We start from the raw sequence: 26658 nt of genomic DNA, 5'->3' as shown, positions 1-26658 counted from the left end.
CTAATATGTTAAATTCACCCATGTTGATATGTCATTACAATGGCGTTATTTTGAAATCCGAGCACCTTCACCACCAAGCCCACAGCGACGCTCTCCCCTTTCGATGTTTTGCTGCCTGATGAACTCAATCAGAGCCTTCAGTTTTTTGAGGTTTTGAAACATAATAGGACGATCGAGTAAGTGGCCATTAAATGAAATATGAAATAAATAAGGTCATGAAAGATGAAAATAGAATGCATAGCAGTTGAAATTTGGTTTCTAAAACGGACGATTCGTGTAATTGAGATGATTTATTTTATTTCTAAAATGGACTTCTAAAAAAGGTGTCTCAACATTGTTTTCAAATACCAAAGTTCTTTCAGAAAACCGCTAAAATAAAAACTACTGATATCCAAAGGGGACCAAAATGAACCACGGCACTTTTGCACCTTGATCATCAAAGATTCACCTTTTTCATTTTTCTTTCCCCAATACCATAAATTGATCATCTTGTTCAAGGAGCACAGGCAGTGGGTAAAGCACATTGCAGATTCTTCTGTTCAATTTCAACACCACCTGAAAACCTTACCCCAGCATGAACGAATCTCTCTGGGAAAGTCTCAGATCACATTGCTCAATGAAAACAAGAAAAGGCCAAGCTATCTATTTCACACCAGAAAAAGGACAACACCACCAACTCAGCAACAGCTCATGAATAGTTCTTGGAGTCGATCAACAGCTAGTATGTGGAGAGAGCTGACACTGGTGAGTTAATCTTTATACAACTAACTTCAAGCAGCTTCGAAGAACATTCATTCGCCTTGCATTGAACATGCCCCAGGGAGGGAGTCCATAAACTAGGGGAAATACACCGAGATTGCAAGTTCATAATCCCCATATAAATATACTTTCTACTGCTTCTATTACTGATAAGAAGAGATCCATTTTGTTTCAAACATGGAGGACAATATCATAACGACTAAAGACATAAGTTGGTTAATAAAGATATGAAATATCTGTTTTATTTTATTTTTCTCTTGATGTTCAATTTTAAAAATATTATCTGAATGAGCCTCCTAATCCGCATCCCAAGCTTTTCCCTGAGAAATCTCAATGCTAGCAAGTTTATTAAAATTGTTGATACAAAATCTCACCCACCAACTATATGACAGCAAAAATTTCGTGTTCCCTGACTAGCTGACTGTATTCACCAACCAAGGTGAAGGAAACATGCAACTTAACGGTCCTGCAGAAGAAAAATACAAAAAGGTGCATTTTAGTTCTCCACTACAATTGACATGACAAAGATAAATTAAAATTTAAAAGGTAGAAATTGCCTGCTGAGATACTTGCTATCATATGAAATATACTGAAAGTATCAGCATGTTAAACGATTACAGGTGCTAACTATGCATTCGGGTCTGAATTCCAGATTACAGTAAATTTACTGTAGGGAACATCAGATCTGGAGACAAATTATCAGGCATAGTAAGAATTACACTAAGATAAACTTTATGTAGCATCCTACTACAGAATCATGAAAAACTTACTAATTAACAATACTCGTGTTACCTGAAGACTAAATTTTAGCTCCTTGACAGATTACTTTCAATATCCAGAGAAAAGACTTAAAACATAATAGGTATTTGATCTACAGAGAATGGAATAAACAACATTATCAATTCTATCACCAAATGCAAATTAATTCTTCCAAGGCAACAAAACTCCTGGGAATTAATCCAAGTGAAGTCATACTAAAATAGATTGTTGAACCTAGACAAATGCATGGGGAGCCATCCTAACAGAAAAGAAATGAGGAGGGAAATCTACATTAGGTAGAGCCATCCTAACAAACAAAGAACCTAAGGAGGACAATCAACATTGGTTTGAGCTTCGTGCACAAGCAAGCATGAGAATTTGTCTACTACTCCACAGAACTATTGCATACATGTTGTAGTGCATGGTGCGTAACAATGTTCAGAGTCTACTGGGTGATACTAGAGCCTGTAAGAGAGTGGTGCTTGGGTTGAAACTCAGAAAGAGCATGGGAAGTAACTCCTCTTGTGCTCATGTACACCATATGGAAAGAGAAGAACATGAGAGTGCTTCAAAGAGTAGAATTTTGCATTGTACACATAAGCACAGCATTCTTGGCTTTGTATACTTTTTTGGAGAACTTTTGACTAGATCCTCTTTGTAGAGAATCATGTTCTTTTTTAAGTTACTCTACTTTTGCATACATGTGAAGATGAACCTTGAGCTTAACCCAACCCCAGAAGCTAGCTCATGAGGGAAAGATTGCTAAGGCCATAAAAGACAAAATATTTAACGGTATGTCCTCTTTTGAGACCACTGTTAATGTTTTGTCCCTGTTTTAAGTTTTGGGGAGGATTACCCAAAACATTGTAAGGAGACTATTACCCACTACAACATGTTTGTTTCATGAGATCATGTTACGAATCAAAAATGTTTGTTTCTCCAAGCCATTTTAGGGTTTCTCTCTCTAGGTTTCTTCATCTTCTTAGCTTACTTTTCTGCTCCACCTGCTCATCAATCTTCTTTGATTCACATCCTTGGGACCAGCTGCCTTTCTCTGATCAATGTCAACATGAAATTCCTAATAAGGAGACCCAGAAAACCTCTCAAATCTGAAGGCATTGCTTCTGTGTTACACTATGAGCCCCATAACAGCCAACAAACTCTTACCCCTTTGTGATGATTTTCAACCTGCGAGTAGTTCCCATCACTTCAAGAAATCAATATTTCTCTCAACTAATTTAACCCTAAAATCCTTTTTCACATGGTGGTGGAAAAGTCCTCCAACGGTCACTAATAATAAACCCGTGGCATGAAAGAAAAAAAGACGAAATTTGCATGGTCCATAAGAAGTCGGGTTTCATAAATTGTCAAAAACAAAAATTTGGGAATTAAACAAGAATACTGTATTGGGTTCAGATGAGATAAATAATTGCAGAGTACCTTGGATGAAGGTGCAACAAGTGCATGGACATACACTCAGATGCCACTACACTTCGCTGTATAATCTCCAAATAAACTACTTCTGATAAATGTTCTGCACTCCAACGTTAAAATAATATTGCAATTAACAACTCCACTTGAGAGATCTCCCTTGCCATCTAAGCAAATGAAAGAGACCAAACACTTAATCACCATTTTGGGCTGCCGGGTTTCTACCTTTAATCAGCTGCTTCAAACAGGAGAGAGACATTTAAAACCAGCAGGTTTTTAATAGCAAGACCTACTTGTCGAGATAAAAGTTAAAAAATAGGAACTAACAAATGGTGCATCTTGTATGGAAAATGCAATGATCCCACTGAGCAGGAAAAAGTATAAAATCCCATGCCAGAAGGTTAGCAGAAACAACCTTGTAAAAGTACTTCCTCCGCAGCTTGATGGCAGTCCGTACACACCTCTTGACCCGAATCTTTAACATATTGTCATTGAATATCTGACACATGTTCAACATATAATTATCAGTACAATTACTACGGCACATGAAACAATTAGTAACCATGTAACTCCAACAAATTCATAATTTTCATGCGATATGCACGTGTTATAGCTTATAAGCATTTATAAGCCAGGTAAATATACATACACACACACACACAGAGGGAGGGGGAGGGAGGAAGGTGCCACAAAATAATTCAAGAACAACTTCCACATCAGATAGCAGTAACGCCAAGGTAAAAATGAGGAAGCATCTGAAAAACCAGTCAAAATGAAAATATAATCAACCACCATATTCTGAAGAAGATAATAAGTTGAACACTTATCTTCATGAAGTGAGATAAAGTCAAAGGTCCTTCGGCATGTTAATATAGTAAATTCATAAATTGGTTGCTAGGACAAACATTCTTTAAAATATAAAGAGCATGATAGACACAAAAATAATCTTGCATCCTTAAAATTCTTTTAGCCCTTCAGCAGCAAAAATGGACCTAGATACTAACTTCAGAGTATATTTTTAAAGTTCCTTTCGACAACACTAGGACCTAAATAACACTAAGCAACGGTTGTAGTGAAGTAATCGCTGATCGCAAATTTATACAGTATAGGTACATCACATCATGCCCTGTGTACAACAAAATGCAAAATTTAGGAGGAGGTTACTAGCAGTAATGCCAAAACCTGATGCTTTAGCATAATAACTAGCTAGCATGTGTTGGAAACACGATGCAGGAAGCAATTAAGGGTATTAATAACTAAACTATAACAATCAAGTAAAATGAAAAACAAGGAAACAGATAAAGAGAAATAAGCAAATGTTGTCATCTGTAGTAGTATAGTAGTAGAAAAATAGGCAACATTATGTAGAGTTGAAAATCTGATCACTTCACATTACATTTGAATTAGAAACATACACAAAGCAATTAAAAATGAAAAAAGGGCAGAATCACACAATTGTAAGCATTAAAAACGACGATCAGTATACAGAACAGTAGATGTTAAGTTTGATACACCTGCCTTTATCAGATCATCAATTGAGCGGGTTTCTTTGAGGATCTTCCGGTGGTTCATGAATAGAATAGCTGCTACACAAAAAACTGGTAATTCATCAATACTACTCCTTGCTGATGAGAGCATATTAAAACTGGGCATGCCATTATTTTTGGACCAGATATTCCTAGTCAATCCACAAAATGGACGAGCTAAGGAGAGCTTCATCCCATTGTTTTCAGAGATGGTATGCTCTCCACTTCCATGTTTAGGGGGCGAGTCATCCTTTGAGTCGTTATTGTTATTCTCAACAATTTCTTCTCCTGATTCTGCCTCAGATTCCTTTGGAATCTGAATGACCAATATTTCAGGGCAGTTCTCCCCTAGATGAAAAGCAATTGATTCATCAAAATCCGCAGCCCACATCATCTGCAAGATGCAAATTAGGTAAGCAGATTAATAACAACTTAAAACACCTAATGAAATTGAAGAGAAAGCATACTTGTGACTATATGGAACAAAAATCCATGTTGCTCGGATTCTCCAAATGCTGGTGGATGCGTGTCGGATCCTCCAAATGTGGTGCAATTTTTGGAGGATCCGACACGGATACAACATCATTTTTGAAGAGCCCGAGCAACATAGACAAAAACTATCCATATTAAATATCAACAATATTGCATGACAATCGTGTTGAATGGATTCTTAGTCATTTAATATCTCTGAACTTTACTGTCTCTCTTTGATATTTCTTTCTTTCCTTTTCCTCTCTACAAGTGCGCACAATTATATGTTCTTGATGGGTGTAAAATGGAGAATGCTACATCCAGGATAAATAAGTGGCAATAAATGGTAGAGAGCTTGAAGGATGATACACTCATACCCCTGCAATGTTGAAGGAGGCTAAAACTTAGCTGATTATGTGGCCACTTTCAAATGATGCTATGAAGCTAAATAGAGCTGAAGTTGGGATGTATATAAATAATTAGGCACACCACTATCTTTTTCATCTTTCATCTCTTTCTCTATTCTTAGGAAAATAGAAAGAGAGAAGTAGACCAGAAACTTGAACTCATTGCTTAAGGGTCCAAGTAAACAAATCCATCATATTATGAGAAAACTTCTGATGCCATAGTACTTTTCCTACTAATGAAGGTGCTTTCTTATTAGGGCATGACATCTTTTTTGTTGCAACCAACATTCCAGTTCTCGATAAAACTAGAAACACAAACCTCCCACATACAAAGAACCTCGTTAAAAGATAATTCTCGGCGGAAGAGCACCAACAGCATCCGGAAGGCAAAATGAAGGCTTTCAGCACCTATGCTTGACAAATGAGAAAACATTTGTCGATCTGTAAATTCGACAATATGCCATAGAGCTTGCAACTGCTTCATGACACCAGTTGGCCCTTCCATCTGAAAGTTCTCACGCTGAAAAGAAAGAAACATTAAATAAAGTCACAAGCACAAGAAAGAAAGGAATAACAATGATAAACTAAAGTCTGAAATAACACAAGAAATCAATGTTCATGTACAGACCATTCTCCGTAGAAGCATCTCAAAGCACCAGAAAGCATCAGCATTATCCTCAAACAGAACAACAAAAGGAGACAAGAGATCACTCATTCCTAGAAGAAAAAAATATCATGTAAGAGGACAGAAGAAAATAAAGGAATTTTTTCAGAGCTTTGAATTGATACAGCAAAAAAAGAACTTTGGCCAGAGGAAAAGGAACAACCTTGGCAATATCCCGTTGCAGGATCAACCCATGCATAAACAGCCAGGATATCTGACATTCTAGCCAAATTTTTTGTATCCTCATAGAATTCAAGATGGCTATCTGTTCTGACTACATCAACAACTAAAAGCAAAAAGGAAACTCTGTTCCAATATCACTAATTTGCAGGTAAAAGAAATAAAAACAATTCTAGGAAAGAGGTGATCATTAATGCTGAACTCACCTATCTGATGTAATGTCCAGAGCCATTCCGACACTCTTTCGTCACTGAAACCACCTCTTGGAGGTGTTCTAGCATTCATATTTGGAGTGTCTGGTGCGTCAGATATTATGAGTCTGTTAAAAATCTCTGTTTCGTGTTCCTGGAATTTTCCAGACCACGACACTGAATCCGGCCCACTAGGATGAACCCTCACAATTTCAGAGTTCAGGGAACTAGATACGCCATATGATGAGGAAACATTTGCTTCTATGACAAGATCTGCATTATTATTTATTCTGAAGCTGTGCATCTTGTCCTCTCCAAATTTCAATTTATGCCTTGCCAAAATTGTCTTATCATATGACCTAGGACCTTTCTTATTTTTGCTACTCATTTCAAATAAATCTGTAACAGGTAAAGGAGGAAAATCAAAATAGTTCTCATTTACAAATTCTGATTGACATGCTTCACCCCCAAGTTCGGTGGATCTGCAGTCATATGGACCCAAAGTGGGCACAGAACAAAAAGAGTCCAATGCTGCCTCATCTGTGCTTCCCGTTGCACTTATAAGGTCACAAGAATCACTAGAGCTTTCCCTTTGATGTGCATGTGATGTGTCTATACAATTATTATCAAAATCACTGTAACTGTCTAAATTGTCAGTATTGACATTAGAAGCTTGACTGCCCTTGACATCCGCTTCTCTTCTATGGTCATCTTTGGTACTTGTTCTCATATCCATGACCTTGGACCCAACAACATAGGCTAGGGAACCAGTTCCTACACTGGAATGCATTGCTTGGCACTGCTTTATGAGGTCTCTGTAACGTTCCCTGAGGAGACACTATTATTGATTTAGTATGGATATACAAAAATCATATCTCAAAGTTTGTTAATTGCAAAAGTTAAGACATCTCTTATAGGGATTTTTGCTTATGCAGGTGGCACACTTTCTATAACGAATAAAACTACCCCTCCTTTAACACTTAAAAAAAAAAAGAATAAACAGATCAAGGAATCAAAATCTTTTCCAGACCTAGAAAGTACCTTGCACAATGGCAATGGAGAATAAAGCTAAGACAATTTGGCGCGTCTGATATAACAAGCAAGAGTCTGAATCTTTCTACAAGACAGTGAAAGGCTTAATTCGCATCTCTCGTGAATAAATAACTGCAATGGATATGCAAATGCTAAAAGTGAGGACAGAAAAATTGAGGGGGGATTTGAGGGGCTTCTACAAGCAAACAGATGAGGCATTAAAATGTTGGGATGAAGCAGATTTATGGATTATAGGGAGAACTTTCAATACAACAGATTCCCCCTGGAAGATGTCAGTCATTCTCCAAGACGATGAAGGAATTGTTTACTAATCAATTGCCACCAATTTGTTGACCTCCTTCTGTCAATCGATATGTCGATCTAGATCATGACACAATTGGCTTCTTAACTCAACAGGGTAAGAGAGAAGATGTTTCTGATGCTCCCAAATGTTATTCAAGTTCCTCTTCTTCAGCTAGCATCAGATACACCAACTTGTTTGATTGTATTGTTCAAATTCGAAAACATGTGGTTCAAGCCCCAAACTTTCAAGAATTCATAGCAAATAAGCTGAAGGTATCACAAAATGATTTACAGTGGAATAGAGAGTGTTAACGGGGGATGAGACGGACCAAAAATCACATGGAAGAAAGTAGTCTCAGAAAACCTAAAATTCTCAGATTACATGCAGACTTAGCGGAGAACATAAAAAACGGAAGGAAAAGATCCACATAAGCAATGCCAATTTGTTGGGATTGAGGCTTCGTCATAGCAAATACGATTCATATAGCTGACCCGAACTAGTTGGGGATTCAAACATAGTAGCTTTCTTCTTGTAAGAGAAGTGTTCAAAATGATGGATATCAAAAAGAGAGAACTGAACAATCAAAAAATAAAATTGCTGGAACTAGTGAATGAACTTGGGGAATTAGAGAGCAAAGAGGGGAAAGGAGGTCTAACCGAGGAAGATAAAATGAGAAGGGAGGGGCTAATAGGGGATTTAGCTTATGCAAATTTCAAAGGAGATTAGTTGTTGAAAAAATCAATGGTGTTAAGGTAGGTGATTGCAACAAAAATTCTTCCATTGATGAGCTAACGCTAGAAAGAGGAAAAAAATTTCGAATGCCACATATGGAGGTAAAGTATAAGAAGTGAGAGATAATTTAGCGATCTTATACAAAATTGTAAAAAACAAATGATATGACATAAAGACCAATGCTAGACAGAGAGTTAGTAACATAGGGTGGGAGTGGGGGGAGATGAGGCGGTGATTGAAGAGGAAGATTAAAGTAGCCCATATAGTGGTTGTTATCCCCTTATACGATTTTGGGCAATTCTCATCACATGAGCTAACTTTTGGGATTGAGCTAGTTCAAGAGTCATCTTCAAAATACGATATTAGAATCAAACTCAAACATATTCTTGTTTACCCAATATTTGGCCCCCGTGTTATATTATCAGCACACCAGATGACCCGTCTTGGACGTGCATGGGTGTTAAGTGTCCCGTATTAGTTGAGGGAATGTGTTGCTGTCTTCTTATATGATTTTTAGCAGTTCTCACCTCATAAGCTAGTTTTTGGGGTTGAGTTAGGTCCAAGCTCCATCCTTTTAACCAAGATAAAATTCTTATAGAAAGATTAAGAGGCAATCAGCAATTGTGCGGGTATAAGGCAGATACGGTGCCGTATCTGGATGACCTCATAATGGTGTTCTTTCATCACTGCAGGTAGGGGAGTATATGGTTTGATTTGACTTGATCATTGTTTTCCTTAAAAAATACCAAAGCAACTATGTCAGTTTGCTAAATCTATAAACTAAATCAGACCAACATAAAATTGAATTTTTAGGTACCTTTTTCGGATTTCTCAATTTTTTAATCACATGAATATTAGGAGTATGTCAACGTGAAATTTCTTAATACACACTGAAATTAAAATGCTTGTCCTACTTAGTATATAGTTGAACTAAAGAATTTAATATCCCATTATAAATAATTTAAACAAAAATTTAAAATCATACATGCTATTTTCCTTTGGAGACCAAACTATCTAAAAGAAAGAAAAAAAGACATTTTCTTTATCCACCTTATATAGGTCACTAATAATTTCAATATTTCAATGTAGATGGTTTAACCCAAATCATTTGCAACACAAATACTTTTTCTCCTGCATAAAAACGCATGTTATACCCATCTTAAAAGAAAAATCATGATGGACTCGCCCCAACAAGAGGTTTCTACCTATGATATATGGTTAAATTAGGTTACCCGAACTTTAATAGTTGTTTTAATGGTTGCTTAGTTTGCATGCGCACACCTTTTTTCTGTGTAACACATTTTCAATGGAATATAGCAGTAAGGGGAAAGCAAATACCTTCTAGCAGTCCTCAGCTTCTTTCGATACTTAGCAGAGCTGCCCAAAGCATAACACCCCAAGAGAAATTCCCAAACTTCTGGCCTTATGGATGGATCCACACCCTACCATGCAAGAAAGATTTTTTCCGTTACAGCATTGATACACTCATAAATTTCATGTATATATAAATTGTCAAATATTAATACTTTTCTTTTGGCAAATTAATCTCTTTTAAACAACCACCTTAAAGAGCCCTGGGTCAGAACTTGACAAAAGTGTGTTTTGCAGGTGAAACTCAATTTCAATGTATGTTATACAAAATCTGTCACCATTTCACTCTACTTCTCTGAGTATTCCAGAAGCTGCCTAATAGGATACTTCAGCTATGTTTTTCAGGAGGATTGTCATATGGATTATGCATCTCTTGTTTAGTATCAACAGAGAGGTTAACTCTCCTTTTCTTCTTTTCTTAATAGGTTTGTCCCTTAATGCTCGTTATTCCCAAGAAAGGGAGATGTTTTGATGGAGCTTTCATGTCTCAAAATGTTGTGACGGAACATTACACATACATCTCAGTTGTGTCCGGATCAATTTGTGCGAACCTCGACTAACCCACCATGCAGCATGTTCAGCACATAAACATATGTTTCCAAGGTAACCCCGTGCACCAGAATAGATACACGCACACCAAGTGTTGTAGTTGGGATTTGAACCTGGGATCTCTAGGTTGTGATTGAAGGGGAGCCTTGAAGTAGCGGTAAAGTTGTCTCCATGTGACCTATAGGTCACGGGTTTGAGCCGTGAAACAAGCCATTGATACTTGTGTCAGAGTACGCTGCCTACTTCACACCCCTTGGGGTGCGGCCCTTCCCTAAACCTTACGTGAACGCGGAATGCTTTGTGCACTGTGTTGTCTTTTTTTTTAATCTCTAAGCTGTTACTCTCATGCCTCCACCACTAGACCATCCCCTTGGAGAAAGCTCAAAGTATATAAAACAATGTATTGGAACTTGCAATCTTTCATTTAATGTTTTTACAATTCTTGGTATGCCTCCCCACCCCCAAAAAAAACCCTAGGAATTTTTGAAGAGATCTGTACTTAGACGTGCTTACAATTCGAAGTAAGAAAGCTGAGGGAGATTTAGAGCCTGTTTGGATGGGCTTAAAAGCTGGGTTTTTAAGCACTTTTTAATTTGTGGAAGTGTTTGGCAACCCAAAAAAGGGCTTAAAAAAAGTTAAAATCTGCTTTAAAAAAGCCAAAACCAATAAGTTGAAAAACCCAACTTTTTCGAAATTGGCTTAAAAGCCATATTGCTTTGACCAAATATATTACATTCTTATCCCTTATAATTTTTCTTAATCCCGAAATTACCCCTCAGTAGAAAACCTTACAACATACTATCTTTTTCTTTTCTCCATTCTTGTTTCAGCAGCCTTCTTCTTCGTCTTCTTCCATAACTTTCCTCTCTTTTCCTTTCATTTCTTTCTTTACACTTTCATTCATTATTTTCCCATCTTTTTCTTTTCCTTTCATTTCTTTCTTTACGCACCCCTCATATTTTTCAGTAAAATACTTTCACATATTCGAACAACTTTTATCAATCTAAGTGGGGGGGAAATTAAAGGGCAGATGAATTAGTTGCGATCTGTTTTTAAATTTTTTATTTTTGGGTGGTCGATTTATTAGTTTAAAGAAAAGGTCGATTTACTGGAATGAGAAAGAGAAAACTTTTTACAAATAATTGGCTCAATAGCTCATCTGTCTTCCCATTTACCAACCCAGAAAAAAATAGCAAACACACAAGACAAAAATGTGACAATCATCCGTTTGAAGCTATGAACGAAAAATATAATATTATAGTAATCATCTTCTTTATAATGTTAACAACTTTAAGGATATTTCAGTCATTTTAACAAGAAAAAGTGCTTACGAGCACCTCTTTACCAAACACTTCATCAGCTTTTTTTCAGTTTCGGCACTTTTATCCAAACACGTAACTGCTTATTTATAAAATAAGTTCCAGCACTTATAAAATGCTTTTAAGCACTTAACTTAAAAGCCACTTATTTTAAGTCAATCCAAACGGGCTCTTAATGTTGTTTCTCTGAATGCTTCCATTGCCACTTTAAAACACAACGACGATTTTCCATACCTAGCTATATACCATTACAAAGAATCCTCCATTGCTCCCTTTTTGCAACTGACATTGCTGCCTCTAGTTTCTCTGGTACCTTAGATGCTTTTGTTTCTTTGTTATCAACTTTGCAGCAATATACCATGTGTTGAACTTTTCGGTTGGAATAATAATTTGTTTTACTAATTTCTTTTCAAATCTTTTGTCGTTTTAAAAGGAATCAAACTGCGACATACTATAATTGCATGAATTTGTGGGGGGAAATTCTTCTACCAGATATGAAAGGTCGCATTCTAAGGGGACAAGTATTGCATATATTCTAGTTTAGCACAAATTAGTCATATACTCTTTTTTCCCTTACCAATAACATAGGAAGCCACCAAGTGGAATATATTCAAGCTTTTTAGAGGTCAGAGCTCCAAATTATGACACTATCACACCATAATATTCATTCTCTTTACACAATGGATGAATGTCCAGTCCGTGGCAAGATAATTTTCAAAGCTATAAAAACCATGCACCGAGAATGTGTGGCTTCACTTTAGGTATTTGCACAAAACATCAACACAAGAAGGAGCTAATATACAGGATTGTTAATAGATATCCCCCTCTCTGACATTGGAATCAAATATTTGGACTAGGAGATATCGATGGTTAATGGTGACAATTAGTTTCGACGTACAAACGAAGATGAGAATAGGCAAGCCCACTTGATTAAAGTTTATCTTTAGTTAGAGATAAACTTTAATCAAGTCTTGTCTTTTTAGAAACAGTACTATTACTAAGAATTATAACTTGTTCAGGATTCACTACCCTATAGATAGCACTCTTATGTATTCTAAAGGAGAAGTCTTGAATAAATTGTAATTGCTAAACTGATTTGATGTTAAATTTCTCTTTGTCCTCTCATATTCTTTCTCTATATCTCGTTCTCTTTCTCCCTCTTTTTCTCAATATTTCTTTTTGTCTCTCCGTCTTTCTCTTAGTCTCTCTTTTCTCCTTTGTCTCTCTTTATCATTTCTTCTCATCTTTCTCTGTCATCCCTCTCTTGTTGCTTCATCAATGTAGTATCAATGCACAAACTTGATTTATTACACTGTTGCATTCTTGAGCTCTATCAGCATTATTCGGCATCTTCCGTTAGTGGTTTGAGAAGGTGTGATAATTGGCAAAAAGTACAAGTTTTGAGTATATTTACGTCACTTATCGTATGTGATTTATGGGAGATTTGCATGGTTATTGGATGGAAATTGTGCTCATTACGTGTTTCTATTATGTAGGAACGTGTTCAAATGAAAATTGATAAAAAGAGGATGATTTAGCGCGAAAGGGAAGTGAGAAGCAAGAAAACAGTTGAAGCTGGGGTTCGTCCAGGGTTGTGCATCGCAAGAGAGGTGCACGAGCCAGGGAAGTCAGCTTTGTCGAAAACAGTAACTTGAAGCCATCGCGCGGACTAGCTTGAGAAAAGAAGAGGAAAAAGGAAATTCTGGCCTCGTCCAAGGGCCTTGCATCGCACGAGACCCAAACGCGTTCAGTGAATCCTGTCCGAAGTTAGATCGGTTTGTACGACTTCCTACCCGCCCTAGGCCATATATATACCTCAAGAAACGTCCTTGAAGGGGCTACACAATAATTTTGGAGGCAAGAACGTGATAGGAGCGAAGAAGGACAGATTCGGTAATGAGTGTTCATTCTTCTTCCCAATTCTCTTGTTGGTTATGAATTTTAGTAGTGTAATTACGCATACTATTATGAGTAGATAATTTTCTACTCTAGGGTTTGACGGAACCGATTGTTGGATGCATTTTTTACTGCATTTTGTTATAATTTGAGCCATTTATTTCTGTGTTCAACTACGTGTTTTAGTTTAGTTAATTGAAGGGCCCTCGATTAACGATGTCTAGTTCGTGTGTATTGCTTGAGAAAGAATACGTGCTTAGGTTGTATTGACATCGTTACTCCGAAGTATTTGAGAGATTAATGCTTAGGTTTAAAAATAACAAAGCTTTGACGCGGTCAACATGAGAATGGGTAAAAATTGCTTACTAGAGTAGAGAATGCATCTACTATTCTATTGTGATTGATCGAAAGATAATTGCGGTAAGTTGAGTACTCACGATCCATAGAGAACAATTGGCGAAATTATAGCTAACGTAGCGAGAAAGAATCCAACAATTGGGGAAGTCTCAACCCTAAGCCTCCTGAATCTTAAAAACAACTCTTCATCTAATTAGTTGATAAATTTCCTGCATTTTATTAGCCGAAATTATTTAGTCTAAATCTCAGATCATTATTTGATAATTCGGAAAGTTGGTTCACTTGACTCTTGGCTATAGTGAAGGTTGTGATCAAAAGGTTAGTTTCCTGTGGAATTCGACTCCGGACTCTAAAGCGAATTATATTTGCAACGATTGTTTAGTCCTTTATAGTTATAGTTGGGCGTGATTCTCCAACTGATCAAAATCAACCACTATATGAGGTTACATGGACCCAAGATATGTTCATTTTATTTACTCCAAATCTTTGGATGTTGCGCTGTCAACCTCACTCGTCAAGTTTTTTACAAAAAACGACGTGACTAAATTAAGAGTTCTAACTTGTTCAAAATTCACTATCATATAAATAGATTATGTACTGTTTTTGGAAAAGTCTTCAATAATAATGAAAACGGATGAATTGATTTGATATTAAAATCACTCTCCATTCTTGGTATTTCTTTCAGTCTAGCCCTCTTTCTTTCTTTCTCTCTCTCTATTTCCTTTAGTGTCTCCCTCTTTCTCTCTTCTCTATCCTCGTCTTTCTTTCTCCCGTTCTTCATTATCTTACAACAACAACAAGCCCAATAATTTTACACAAGTGGGATCTGGGGAGGGTAAGATGTACGCAGCCGTACCCCTACCCTGGAAGGGCAGAGGGGCTGTTTCCGATATACCTTCGGCCGGAGAACGGATGAAAGAAGAGGAGAAAAAGGTGGCAACAAGTAGAAATAACAAGATAAAAAATACCGAAGCAAGTCAAGAAAGCGGTTAAACTCTAGGTAGTAAAAGCCAATGAATAAAAGGATATCATACTAACACTAATGCTAGCGAACTGAGTAAACAAAGAGAAACGCTCGACTACCTACTAGACTTCTACCCTAATCTTCGATCTTCACACCCTTCTATCTAGGGTCATGTCCCTAATCAGCTCCAGTTGCGCCATGTCTCGCCTAATAACCTCCCCCAAGACTTCTTAGGCCTACCTCGACCCCTCCTAATACCCACCGAGGCTAACCTCTCGCACTTTCTGACTGGGGCTTCTATACTTCTCCTCTTAACATGTCGAGGTCAACTCAACCTCGCTTCCCGCATCTTATCATCCACAGGGGTTACTCCCACCTTATCCCTAATAACTTCATTCCTAATCTTATCCAACCTGGTATGCCCACACATACACCTTAACATCCTCATCTCAGTTACTTTTATCTTCTGGACATGAGGATTCTTAACAAGCCAACACTCTGCTCCATACAGCATAGTCGGTCTAACTACAACCTTGTAGAACTTGCCTTTTAAGTCTCAGCGGCACATTCTTATCACACAAGACACCGGAAGCAAGCCTCCACTTCATCCATCCTACTCCGATACGGTGCGTGACATCCTCATCAATCTTCCTGTTACCTTGTATTATAGATCCAAGGTACTTGAAACTACCTCTTGAGGATGACTTGTGTATCAAGCCCTACCTCCATATCAGCTTCCTGGGTAACATTGTCGAACTTACACTCCAAGTATTCCATCTTGGTCCTGCTTAACTTGAAACACTTAGACTCAAGGGTCTGCCTCCAGACCTCCAACCTCTTATTAACACCACCCCGCGTCTCATCAATAAGAACAATGTCATCAGCAAATAACATAAACCATGGCACCACTCCTTGAATGTGTCGCGTCAATGCGTCCATCGCCAAGGAAAATAGAAATGGGCTAATAATTGATCCCTGGTGCAACCCCATCACAACCGGAAAGAGTTCCGAGTCTCATCCCGCTGTCCTAACCCGAGTCTTGGCTCCATCATACATGTTCGTTCTTCATTATCTTCTCTCTCTCTTTTTTGGATAATGGTGTTATATGCGCCTAATACAAAAACCTCAACTAATGCACCACTCCCACTAGCACATGCATCGATAATTCTGGCCACTAAGGTTTAGACAGATGAGAAAGCTTTTCATGGTGTTGTCTTTGCTGGAATCTAGATCTTTTGTTCCCTAGGTTGTTACTACATCTCTTTGACTGCTAGACCATTCCCTTGGGGGCTTTTCCTTTCTTTGTTTCTTCCCCTTGCCTTTCTCCCTTCTCACTTTCTTGGGGGTACATCACAACGAAAAACATTATTCATCGGTGAAATAAAAACTGAAATGCTATAAATATTTCCTTGTGAATTCTTATAATTTCTCAGAAAATTACCTCAGCACTTATTAGCGCAAATCCGATTTGCGTGCTAACAAAATCAATCTACAAAAGGCTTTAACAAAAACAGAAACGTTACTACAAAATAGAAGCCTTACTTACCCCCAATATGATCAATTTCAGCACTTTCCTAAAACCATGTACCTTCCCATCCTTATCAAAGGTAGCCTGCCACCTGTTAGGCTTAAGCATTTTGCTCATCTACATCATCAAAAAACACAAGGAGAGAGTTTTCAGCATGAATGTTGAGTTTATCATTATCAAAAGCACAAGGAAAAGTCTCCAACATAAAAGTTGAGTTTACAAAGCAAATATTCCTATTTTGTTATTCACAAAAAAAAAAAAAAAAAAAAAAAACTCACCTACGACAAAAATACTGTATTCCTAGATACTTTCTCTTAAGAAATCACAATATTTTCTGAACAGCTAACATTAGCATTCATAATATCCTTATCACCATCATTAGCAAGCAAGAAATAAACATGAATTCTCCAACTTAAGTAAACAGACACACAAGCAAAAGTGTCTCTTGAATTCTTCCTAATATTGCTTCATTACATTAAATGGGTGAACCACTAGAGATAAGCTTTATTCATATATGTTCAAAAGGCCCTTTACTTCTTCTTAGAAATCAAGCAAACAAATAGTGTTGCAAGTGGCAAAACGGCCAATTCAGGAAATTCTCCTGCTGACCAAAACTTAATGTGGATTTACAGCTTCACTGAAGGTATCTTAGCACTAAAAGTTTGGTGGTTTCTCTAACTAAATCCTTTGAATAGTGTCTGGATGATAAATCTTGCACAATCGATAACCAACCAGAGCAGAATATGGACTCCCAGCTGATGTTGTGAATCATCTGGGTAAGAGGTATGTCTGTTTCCACGGCTCGAACCAGTGACCTCCTGGTCACATGACTATAACTTTACCAGTTACACCAAGGCTCCCCTTCAGTAATCTTATTTATATTTTGCAGATTAATCAGGGTATAATTTTTTTTCTATAGGGAACTCTATTTAATTGCTAGCTTTTACTTTTTTTTTTGGACTCATCAATAGTATAGATATTTCTGGTAGTCAGATCAAAATGGTGAACTCTTAATACGACTTTTCAACCGATTTTTGCTTTTTGCCTTTTATTACTGTCTTAGGAGACATACTTTTGATAAAGCATTTGAGGACTTTTGTGAGGTATGATTTCGTCCTTTGCTAATTAGTTAAATAACATCAACATTCATCATTTTCAGGAACTTGAATATTTTTCTTGTAATTTTTATTTTGTAACTTCATACATTCTTTAATATTATTTATGTAGTTTAGTAAAAGTTTATACTCGCTGATACGGGTATAGGCACGCCCAAAGACTAGTAAGTACGAAAAAGAAGGAAACACAGATCAGATAATGGGTAAAAGGGTCCCAAGACCTTCTGACCGATCCTTTCTTCTGCTGGAAAATGATGCACATTAAGAAACAAGAGTACTTTGACTGATTAACAACAGAAATAGAAGTACAGTAGCAGAGGTACAAACTAGTGATCCAACTGGAACTTCACGTAGTCAATCGTTGCATTTCTTAAAGTCCAGAGTTGGTCAAGTCCAGAGTTGGTCAAGAAGCACAAACCAAAATACTCAGCAATAGTTGTTAGAAAGGTAATAAGCAGGATTGCATATACATCAAACGTTGGTTTATTTCCTACACTAAATATATTCTTTATTCCGATATTTTTTGGCTTAAGATTAAAATATTTTTCTAGAAAGAAGCATTCAAGAGATGCAACAGTACACATCAAAAATTTTATACTCCAAAAATTTATCATAAATTGACAAAGTAAAGAAACAAATAGAGTAAAGGAAGAAGAGCAGAAGAAACGAGTTAATACGAAAACTCTATAGGCAATACAAAAAAGGAATCATATAATATCCTTGCAAAACTAAGTGACAACTGATAATTAATAGATGGTAAGAGTCATTAAGGCATTACATTTATTGATGACTGATGAAGGCAAGGTTCCCCAATATCCCGGACAATGGAACTCACTTTCTGTAAATTCACAGTACCCCCTTTTCCACATTTCCATGGCCTTTCAGCTCCGTCAAAAGACATCACATGTGCGTTCTCTCTCTCCCTCCTTCTAACCAAGCAGGCAGCAGCTTTACAACTTCTAAATTCTCTGATAAGCAAAAACAAACTAATTAAGAAACATATCTGGTAGAAATGCCAAGCAAAATCATTTAAGCTAGCGATGAGTATTAGCTCCCTCATCCCCGTTCAACAACAAGTTCCTATTAGTTGGAGAAAAATACCAAAGCGTGTAACCATTCAAGTCTGCTTTCAGACTTATCATCCAAAGAGTTAATAGGATCCTGCAATATCATTAGAAACAGCCAATTAGCAGTTCTAGCTAGAATTATTATTACAAATGAAACATTCTAGAGTAACTTATATGACTAAAGGCCTGCAGTTATTCTGGAAATCTTTAAGCAGTGAAAATTATGTAAAACTTCTGAAAGCAGATGCTTTTTCAACCAATGTCAGCATAACCCGAACGTTTATGAAACTGAAACTAAATGGGCCAAATTAGACCTCTCTATCCAGTCAAAAGTCACTGTGAATGTACGATATATTCTCCTTCTTTGTTTTGTGTGTGTGTGGGGGGGGGGGGGGGATCTTTGGTGTTTCGAAGAGGATGGCAATATTGTAGCCTGTACCATGCAAGGCAACAGGACCTAGTAAAAATGTAGCAGCAATCCGCAACCAAAGTTGAATATTTGATGTCTGGAGTACTGTGGCGGGTAAGACCTGCATTTAGAAAGAAAGTTTTAGTTCAAATATTCCAACAAGTAATATATATTTCTTCCACTTCAGCTGCTACATAGCTGAGCGTGATATCCACACACTCTTTCCCTACATTGTCACCACAGAAAGGAGGATAAATTTCATCTGAACTTCAGAACTCAACACAAATCATTTTGTTTAGGCATGTTAGACAGAGAAGATACCACCAAAATCCACCCCTCCTTTTCTTCTCCTCTATCTCATAACCCAACCCAAAACAAAGCCCTTCTTATTCTCCATACCTTTTCATTCTCCAATTTCCAGTGATCCCAATTGTCTTAGAGTCTTCCTAAAAGCAAAGGCATCTTTTCCCAAAACATAAGCATTTTTCCGCGCATCCTATTCTAGGGAGACAAGAGGGAACGGCAACCAAGTTCACGCTTTAAAGCACTGATTTCAATTATCATTCAATTCTCCACGAAGGCCTCGAATATCTAGGTTCCTCTCACCTCCACAGAACCCTACCTTGGTCTGGGATGGACGGAGACAGGGTCCCTCCCTACTTCACCTTTGGACCATAGATGAAAAATGAACAATTTTCCCTATGAATTTCAAAGATAATACCAACTACTTAGGAATAAGGAAATCAGTCATGTTGGTACAATTATGTATGATCTCGTGCTTAAAAGGAGTCATTATCTTTTACATATTTGTATGTCAGTAGAAAAATAGAGAACTTCTAGTAGTAGAGAATCCCAAGTTATTGAATATTGGAATGATACGGGTACAAATGGAGTGAAATGGATAATACAATCATAACCCCAACTAGCTTAAGATGAGGTATAGTTGTTAACACCAATACCAGGATGTACCCCTATGCCATCTACCAAAAATAAGAAAACTAGGGAGTGGATGGAGACCCAACTTCACCTTTTGGCCATAGATACAAACAAAAACAACTCGCCCTATGAATTTAATTAAATTCTCAAGACCCCATTCCGTATATCTAAACATAAGAAAGATCTCATCTGCAGCCACTTGTTCTGTAGAAGCCTAGAGGAGGGGAGGGAGGTAAACTGAACAACTTTGCCTGAGAAATTTAAAAATGAAAAATTGAACTATCAAGAATGAATACGAGGATGTTCCTGGATGCAATCTACTATCATAAAATTAAGAAATATCTCCTCCCCAAGCAATTGCATATTTTGACAAATCATTTTCCCAAATATAATTTACTAACAGTAACATGCCATAAACCTTCATTTTCATATCATGCCACTATCACTCACCTGAACATGTTTGATATACACGAATGATTTGTCGTGCGCTGCTAACACTCAATGAGAGACACAACTTTCCCTTCCAAAGCCATGTCCATGCCCCTTAACTTTTTACACTTAGTTCTCAAGTAGCCTTTCATATTCCACATTGACAAAATTCAATTTTGCCTCTATGTATCATAAAGTCGATGCCTGATTAGTAAACCCTAACTTAGTTTTCTAATAAAGATTAACCCCCCCCCCCCCAAACCCCAAGTTGGAACTCAATATGTTTACACATATTTGCTTACTTTACATGGAAAAAGAAGCTCCTAAATACCACTTATAACCAACAAATTCAACCAGAAGCATTCAGCATATAGCTAGCATGTTATTCACGACATGTTATTCAACATCAATTCCCAGATTAAGAGAATTTAGAGGGAACAATTGCTAAAGATCCAATTGCATAGAACTAGAGTATTCAACAAATCTAGCAGAAAATGGGAACATATCTAGGCAAACAAAAAGACAATATATTGAACTAACACGATCAGAGACGACAACTGGATCAGAGACGACAACTTATATTTCATCAAAGGATTCGTTGGCTGGATTTGTTCTTCTTCTTTTCTTCTTCCCTTGTATCCGACGTTTGTGTCATGTATTTGGGTCAGTTCACGGTATGTCCTCTTAAATGGGCTTTCTGCCAGTCGGGCCTAATATTTTTGAAGTGAGCAATAGCATGGTCTAACCAATTTTGGGATGGGTAATCGAAAAAAAGTCAGTTTTTGTAAAAGGATTTTGGCATGGTATAACAACATACCCATATAATTAGAAGAAAATAGCCCTAGTTATAGATATTGGTATCAAATAGCCAATAAATATATGTCACAATAATAATATGCATATCACAACTTTTTTTTTCTTCTTTGTCTATATCAATATGTATATTAAAATTTTATTTTCATTCTTTGTATATAAATAATATTATTCTTTGTATATCGATAATATAAAATTATATATATAGTTATTGCTGCCTTTATATCAATGTATATCACAATAAAAATATTGTATTATTTGTATATCACAGTGTATAGCACATCAGACATGTGTATACCAAAATAGATATCATAAGTTTATTTTTCTTCTTTGTGTATATCAAAAATTAATTTTCTTTGTATACCAAAATATTATTTACTCCCGCAATTATATTTATTATTTTTATATTTTAGAACTTGCTTAAACATGCTATATCAAAAAAAATCCTTTTTTGATCAATAATTAATAATTATATTATTTATATATCACAGTGTATAACATAATAATAATGTGTATATCAAAAAATTTTATTAAAAAATTATTTTTCTTCTTTGTATAACACATTTCAGATTGAAAACTCAAGTTCAAGACGACTCCACATGTGTATCCCCTATTGTAACCCGTGTATATCTCTATGTACATCAGTGATATCTCATGTATATTATGTGTGTCTGTGTATATCCATGAAAATTTGTGTTATATATACGATATACAATGTGATATACACGGGCGTCCATAAAAATTTTGTGTTGTATACATGATATACAAAGTGATATACACAGACGTCCTAAATGTTCGTGTGTGATATACACTGATGTACACAATATACAACATGATATACACATATCGCAGTGGGATTTTTAGGTCTGATTTTTTTACCTGAAACCAGTCTAAATCACTTCTAATCTTGCTCAAATTTTGTGTATAGCCTTGTTTAGGCATTTTCAACCAATTTCAATCACACCCACTCATTCAATCCAAACAAAAAAAAAAGGAATAGAGAAGAAAAATGAAGTTGAAATATATTTTTTCTCTCCTAGTTTTTGCTAATCTTGCTCAAATTTTGTATATATCCTCGTTTAGGTATTTTCAACTAATTTCAATCACACTCACTCATTCAACACAACCAAAAAAAGAAGAGAGAAGAAAAACAAAGTTGAAATATATTTTTTCTCTCTTAGTTTTTGCTTCTGATTTTCTCTGATGTGAGGTCAACCTTACCTTTTCATCCCACATATTTTTTTTGCATAATTTTCAAGAATTTTTGCTAAACTATGAGAGAAAAGAGAAGAGATAGAAGAAGAAATACAAGGAGAAAAAAGAGGTGAAAAGTCAAAATAAGCGTGTAGTTTTTTTTGAGAAAGAATATAAAAGAGAGTAGTTTTTTTTAAGATTTGGCGATATAATGCCAATTATTTGGGGCTATCTTTGCCAAACCTAATATAAGGCTAAAAAATTGTCAATTCCTATTATGTGTTATTATAGGATGCCAAATTTTCTTTTGTAAAGTTATTTAAAAAAAGGAGGTGAATGACATAGTTACCCATAAAAAAAAACTATTTATCCTTACCTACCCATTTATTTTTCTACCCATCAAACTAATTACATTTCCTACCTATAGTAGTTTTTGTGGGGAATTTCCTCTTTTTTCTCCTTTTTTTTTATTTCTCTACTTCTTTTCTTTTTTCCTTTTTTTTCTTCTCGTTTTCTTCTTATTTTTTCTTTTTCTTCTTTTCTGTTTATTTATTTTTGCCCAAATCATATTATTACTACCATAATTTAATTTCACACTCAATTTTGACTCCTTATTTATTTTATTTTATTTTTATTTTTTTCCTTTTCTAATTCCACGTGATTGTCATACAAATCTTGATCTCCTTCCCTACAAATATCAGTACACACTCTGCCATTAGCAGTAACACAACCAGTTATGGAGCAAGAAAATATAATCTACGGCTACCAAATCTCCATATATACTAGTTAAAATAGAAATGATAATAAAAATATAAGCAGCAAAAAGACTTCTAGTACAATATGATACCAATATGGTATACATGTATACCAATAGAGTATATGATTACTCTAGAATATTGCTACAACTATCCGCGACTATACTACTGTACTAAAACATTAAAGGATGCAATAAAAGTATGAGAAAATTACATCCTCGCATTGCAAGTTAAATATTCACAAAACAACTTGCTCATTCTGTATACTAACAGGGTGTATAGTTGTATGGGGTCGTTCCAACAATTGCCTACAACTATAAAAACTATTACATAATACACATAATCTATGTCCATCGGCACAAAAAAATCCAGCACTATAAATCATGTTCATATAAATAATTTCATAATAGAATTCACTTAAAAATTCTGCTAAAACAACCAAAAACAAAATGTTCAAACTACCATATGATACCAATATGGCATATAGTTATACCAACATGGTATACAATTTTACTGGTTAATTTCCGGCAACTATATGACTATACTATTATTACATAATACACATGCATAAAGAGAAAAATAAAAAAATAGTGTACCACATATTAATATAATAAGTATTTCAAGATATTGTACTATATTACTATTATTAAAAGAAAATCAAATAGTATACCAATTAAATACAGCTAATACAACCAAAAAATGATTCAACTAGCATATGATACTAATATTGTATATAGCTATACTAATAGGGTATATAATTGTACGGGGTCATTCCAACAACTGCATATAACTATAAAAACTATTATATAATACACAAAATCTATGTCCATAGGTACAAGAAAATCCAACACAGCAAAACATGATCATATAAATCATTTCAAAATAGAATTCACTTAAAAATGCAGCTAAAACAATCAAAAAATATTCCAACTACCATATGATACCAATATGACATATAATTATACCAATATGGTATACAGTTCTACTAATTAATTTCAGACAACTATATATGACTATACTACTATTACATAATACACATGCATAAAGAGAAAAATCAAAAAATAGTGTACCACATATTAATATAATAATATATTTTAAAATATTATACTATAATACTATTATATAAAACAAATGCATAAAGAAAAAATCAAAATGATTACATAATACACATGCATAAAGGATAATTAAAACAATTCAAGATATTATACTATTCTACTATTACTAAATAAAAATCAAATAGTGTACCAATTAAATATAGCTAATACAACCAAAAAATACTCCAACTAACATATGATATCAGTATATTATATAGCTATACCAACAGGGTATACAATTGTACGTAAAGAGTTTAAAAAAGATTTTTTTTAATTCAATTATTAAATTGAAATAATATCAGTTGTCAATAAAAATTTCAAAAAATTCTAAAAGGACCTAATTGTAAGAGTATACCGTTACATTATATAGTATACTATAATAGTATATTATTGGAATGAACTGTATACCAAAATGGTATATAGTATATCATTTTGGTATACAGTACAAATTCTTCTTCGCTAGTTCAACGCAATAAATTATACACTATTGAATTAACTAAAATGGTATATAATATGTTATTTTGTTATATAGAGGATTGGTTCATTCCTTAAAAAAAATTAGTAGTATACTATTGTAGTTAATTATATACTCTTGAATTAATTATTGTATACCAATATAGTATACAATATACCATTTTGGTATATAGTACAAATCTGTCTTCTTTGCTAGTTCAACTCAATTTCAACCCAAAATTTAAAAATCTACTCTAAAATCTCCATCAAATTGACTCACAATATAGAAACATCCTCCAATTAACATTTCGAACATACCCTGTCAGAATCGGATCAAAATAACCACAAACTCAACAAACCCAATTTATGAGTTTCAAGCTTCAAGGTTATCCAATGGCAGATTAATGTTTGTCACAATTAAATCTTCAAAAATCATCATTAACACCACAATCTACACATCATAAAATAATACCCACTAAATTCCAACAATAAAGAGTTCAAAACCCACATGAAAATTCATACCTGAAATTTTAAACTTATGCACATGGAGTTTACATTTTTTTTTTTAGTTTGAAATTTTGCCATAATTGAATTATGTGCTCAGCTAATCCAAATACTAAATAAATTAGTAGCTAATTCAATAATAAATTTAAAACTGAAACCGAAAGAAAGAGGGAGAGAAATAAATAAAAAGTTTAGCTATTTTCAGAACCAACAATCTTGCAAAAAAATTAGAATTTAAAGAAAATTACTTTGTTTTTGGTTGATTAACCAAAGAATAACTAGAAAAATTAGTCAGTTTGGCTTTAGGAGTCTCTTGTGATTGAAGGACTAGAGTTATGGTGGACGACCAGGTAATAAGTTTGAGTGGGGTGGGTATATTTTGTAATTATTTTTAAAATGGTAAAGAATGGTAATAAACTTAGGTTTTATGGGCATTTAGCGTAGATTGCTCAAAAAAAAGAGCAATCAAAAAAAAAAGATTATTTAATCTACCATATGATGGGTAATTATGTCATTCACCCATTAAAAAATGGATGAATGACAAATTATCACAAAAATAAATTTATTTACCTTTGCATATCCATTTACTTTTCTACCCATCAAACTAATTATATTTCTTACCCATGATAGCTTTTGTGGGTAATTTCTTCTTTTTCCTCCCTTTCTTTTTTTATTTCTCTGCTTCTTTTCTTTTTTCCTTCTTTTTTTTTCTCATTTTCTTTTTTCTCGTTTTCTTCTTATATTTTCTTTTTCTTCTTTTCTGTTCATTTATTTTTGCCCAAATCATATTATTATTACCATAATTTAATTTCACACTCAATTTTGGCTCCTTCTTTATTTTATAATTTTTATTTTTTTCCTTTTGTTTATGTTTTTATTTGTCGTTCCTTTTCTAATTTCATTTAACTCCTTTTTTCTTTTTTTTTCTTTTTCTCTTCATAATCTAATTTCATTGACTTTTTATGCTCTTTTTTCTTATTCTTTTTTTTTATACAATAAGAAAAGATAACTGATAAAGTAAATATTTATTCACCTTTTGGTTAATATAACTGGTATACTATACAATTTGTATTTTTTTCTTATTTTTTCTTTTTTAAAATTTAATTATTAGAACAACTTATACATTATAACTATTTTATCTTCTCTTTTTCTCTTTTATTTTATTTATTTATTTTTAATTCTTATTTATCATTATTTCAAAATATTTTTTATTTCCTTTTTTCATAATCCAACTTCTTTTTTTTCTTCTATTTTTAGTTAACTTGCCTATAATTTTGACTTGGTTAACAAGAACACAAGAAATTATTCAGTTTAGATCTTTTAGAAAAAGATTTTTTAGCCAGCAACACTTCCAATTCAAATTTACACTTTGGTACATATTTGAATTAATCTCGTTCTTGATCGTGGACTCGAATCAGAAGATTGAGTGAATTTGGGGCTGAATTTCTA

General features: G+C 34.8%; 1 protein-coding gene across 10 annotated transcripts; it reads right to left on the bottom strand.

Moving 5' to 3' along the window:
* Positions 1-274: 274 nt before the first annotated feature.
* On the bottom strand, positions 275-21093 carry LOC107828372 (rab GTPase-activating protein 22). Of its 10 annotated transcripts, none has more exons than XM_075241511.1 (15): positions 20937-21093; positions 19062-19152; positions 18657-18716; positions 18334-18523; positions 16459-16557; positions 9795-9898; positions 6404-7215; positions 6181-6303; positions 5982-6070; positions 5673-5873; positions 4468-4869; positions 3277-3448; positions 2959-3184; positions 2510-2706; positions 275-1225 (listed from the first exon to the last, which is right to left on the bottom strand). In XM_075241511.1, exons 4-13 carry the CDS (start codon positions 18454-18456, stop codon positions 3177-3179), a joined length of 2133 nt encoding a protein of 710 aa, XP_075097612.1. In that variant the 5' UTR covers positions 18457-18523; positions 18657-18716; positions 19062-19152; positions 20937-21093; the 3' UTR covers positions 275-1225; positions 2510-2706; positions 2959-3176. The 10 variants fall into 10 exon arrangements, with proteins under 10 accessions (XP_075097612.1, XP_075097614.1, XP_075097610.1 ...); XM_075241513.1 differs by having other exon boundaries at positions 3365-3448; XM_075241509.1 differs by lacking the exon at positions 2510-2706.
* Positions 21094-26658: the final 5565 nt, after the last annotated feature.

This window comes from Nicotiana tabacum, chromosome 21 (genome assembly GCF_000715075.1).
Source record: "Nicotiana tabacum cultivar K326 chromosome 21, ASM71507v2, whole genome shotgun sequence".
Taxonomy (NCBI): domain Eukaryota; kingdom Viridiplantae; phylum Streptophyta; class Magnoliopsida; order Solanales; family Solanaceae; genus Nicotiana; species Nicotiana tabacum.
This window is presented reverse-complemented; position numbering and strand designations above follow the sequence as displayed.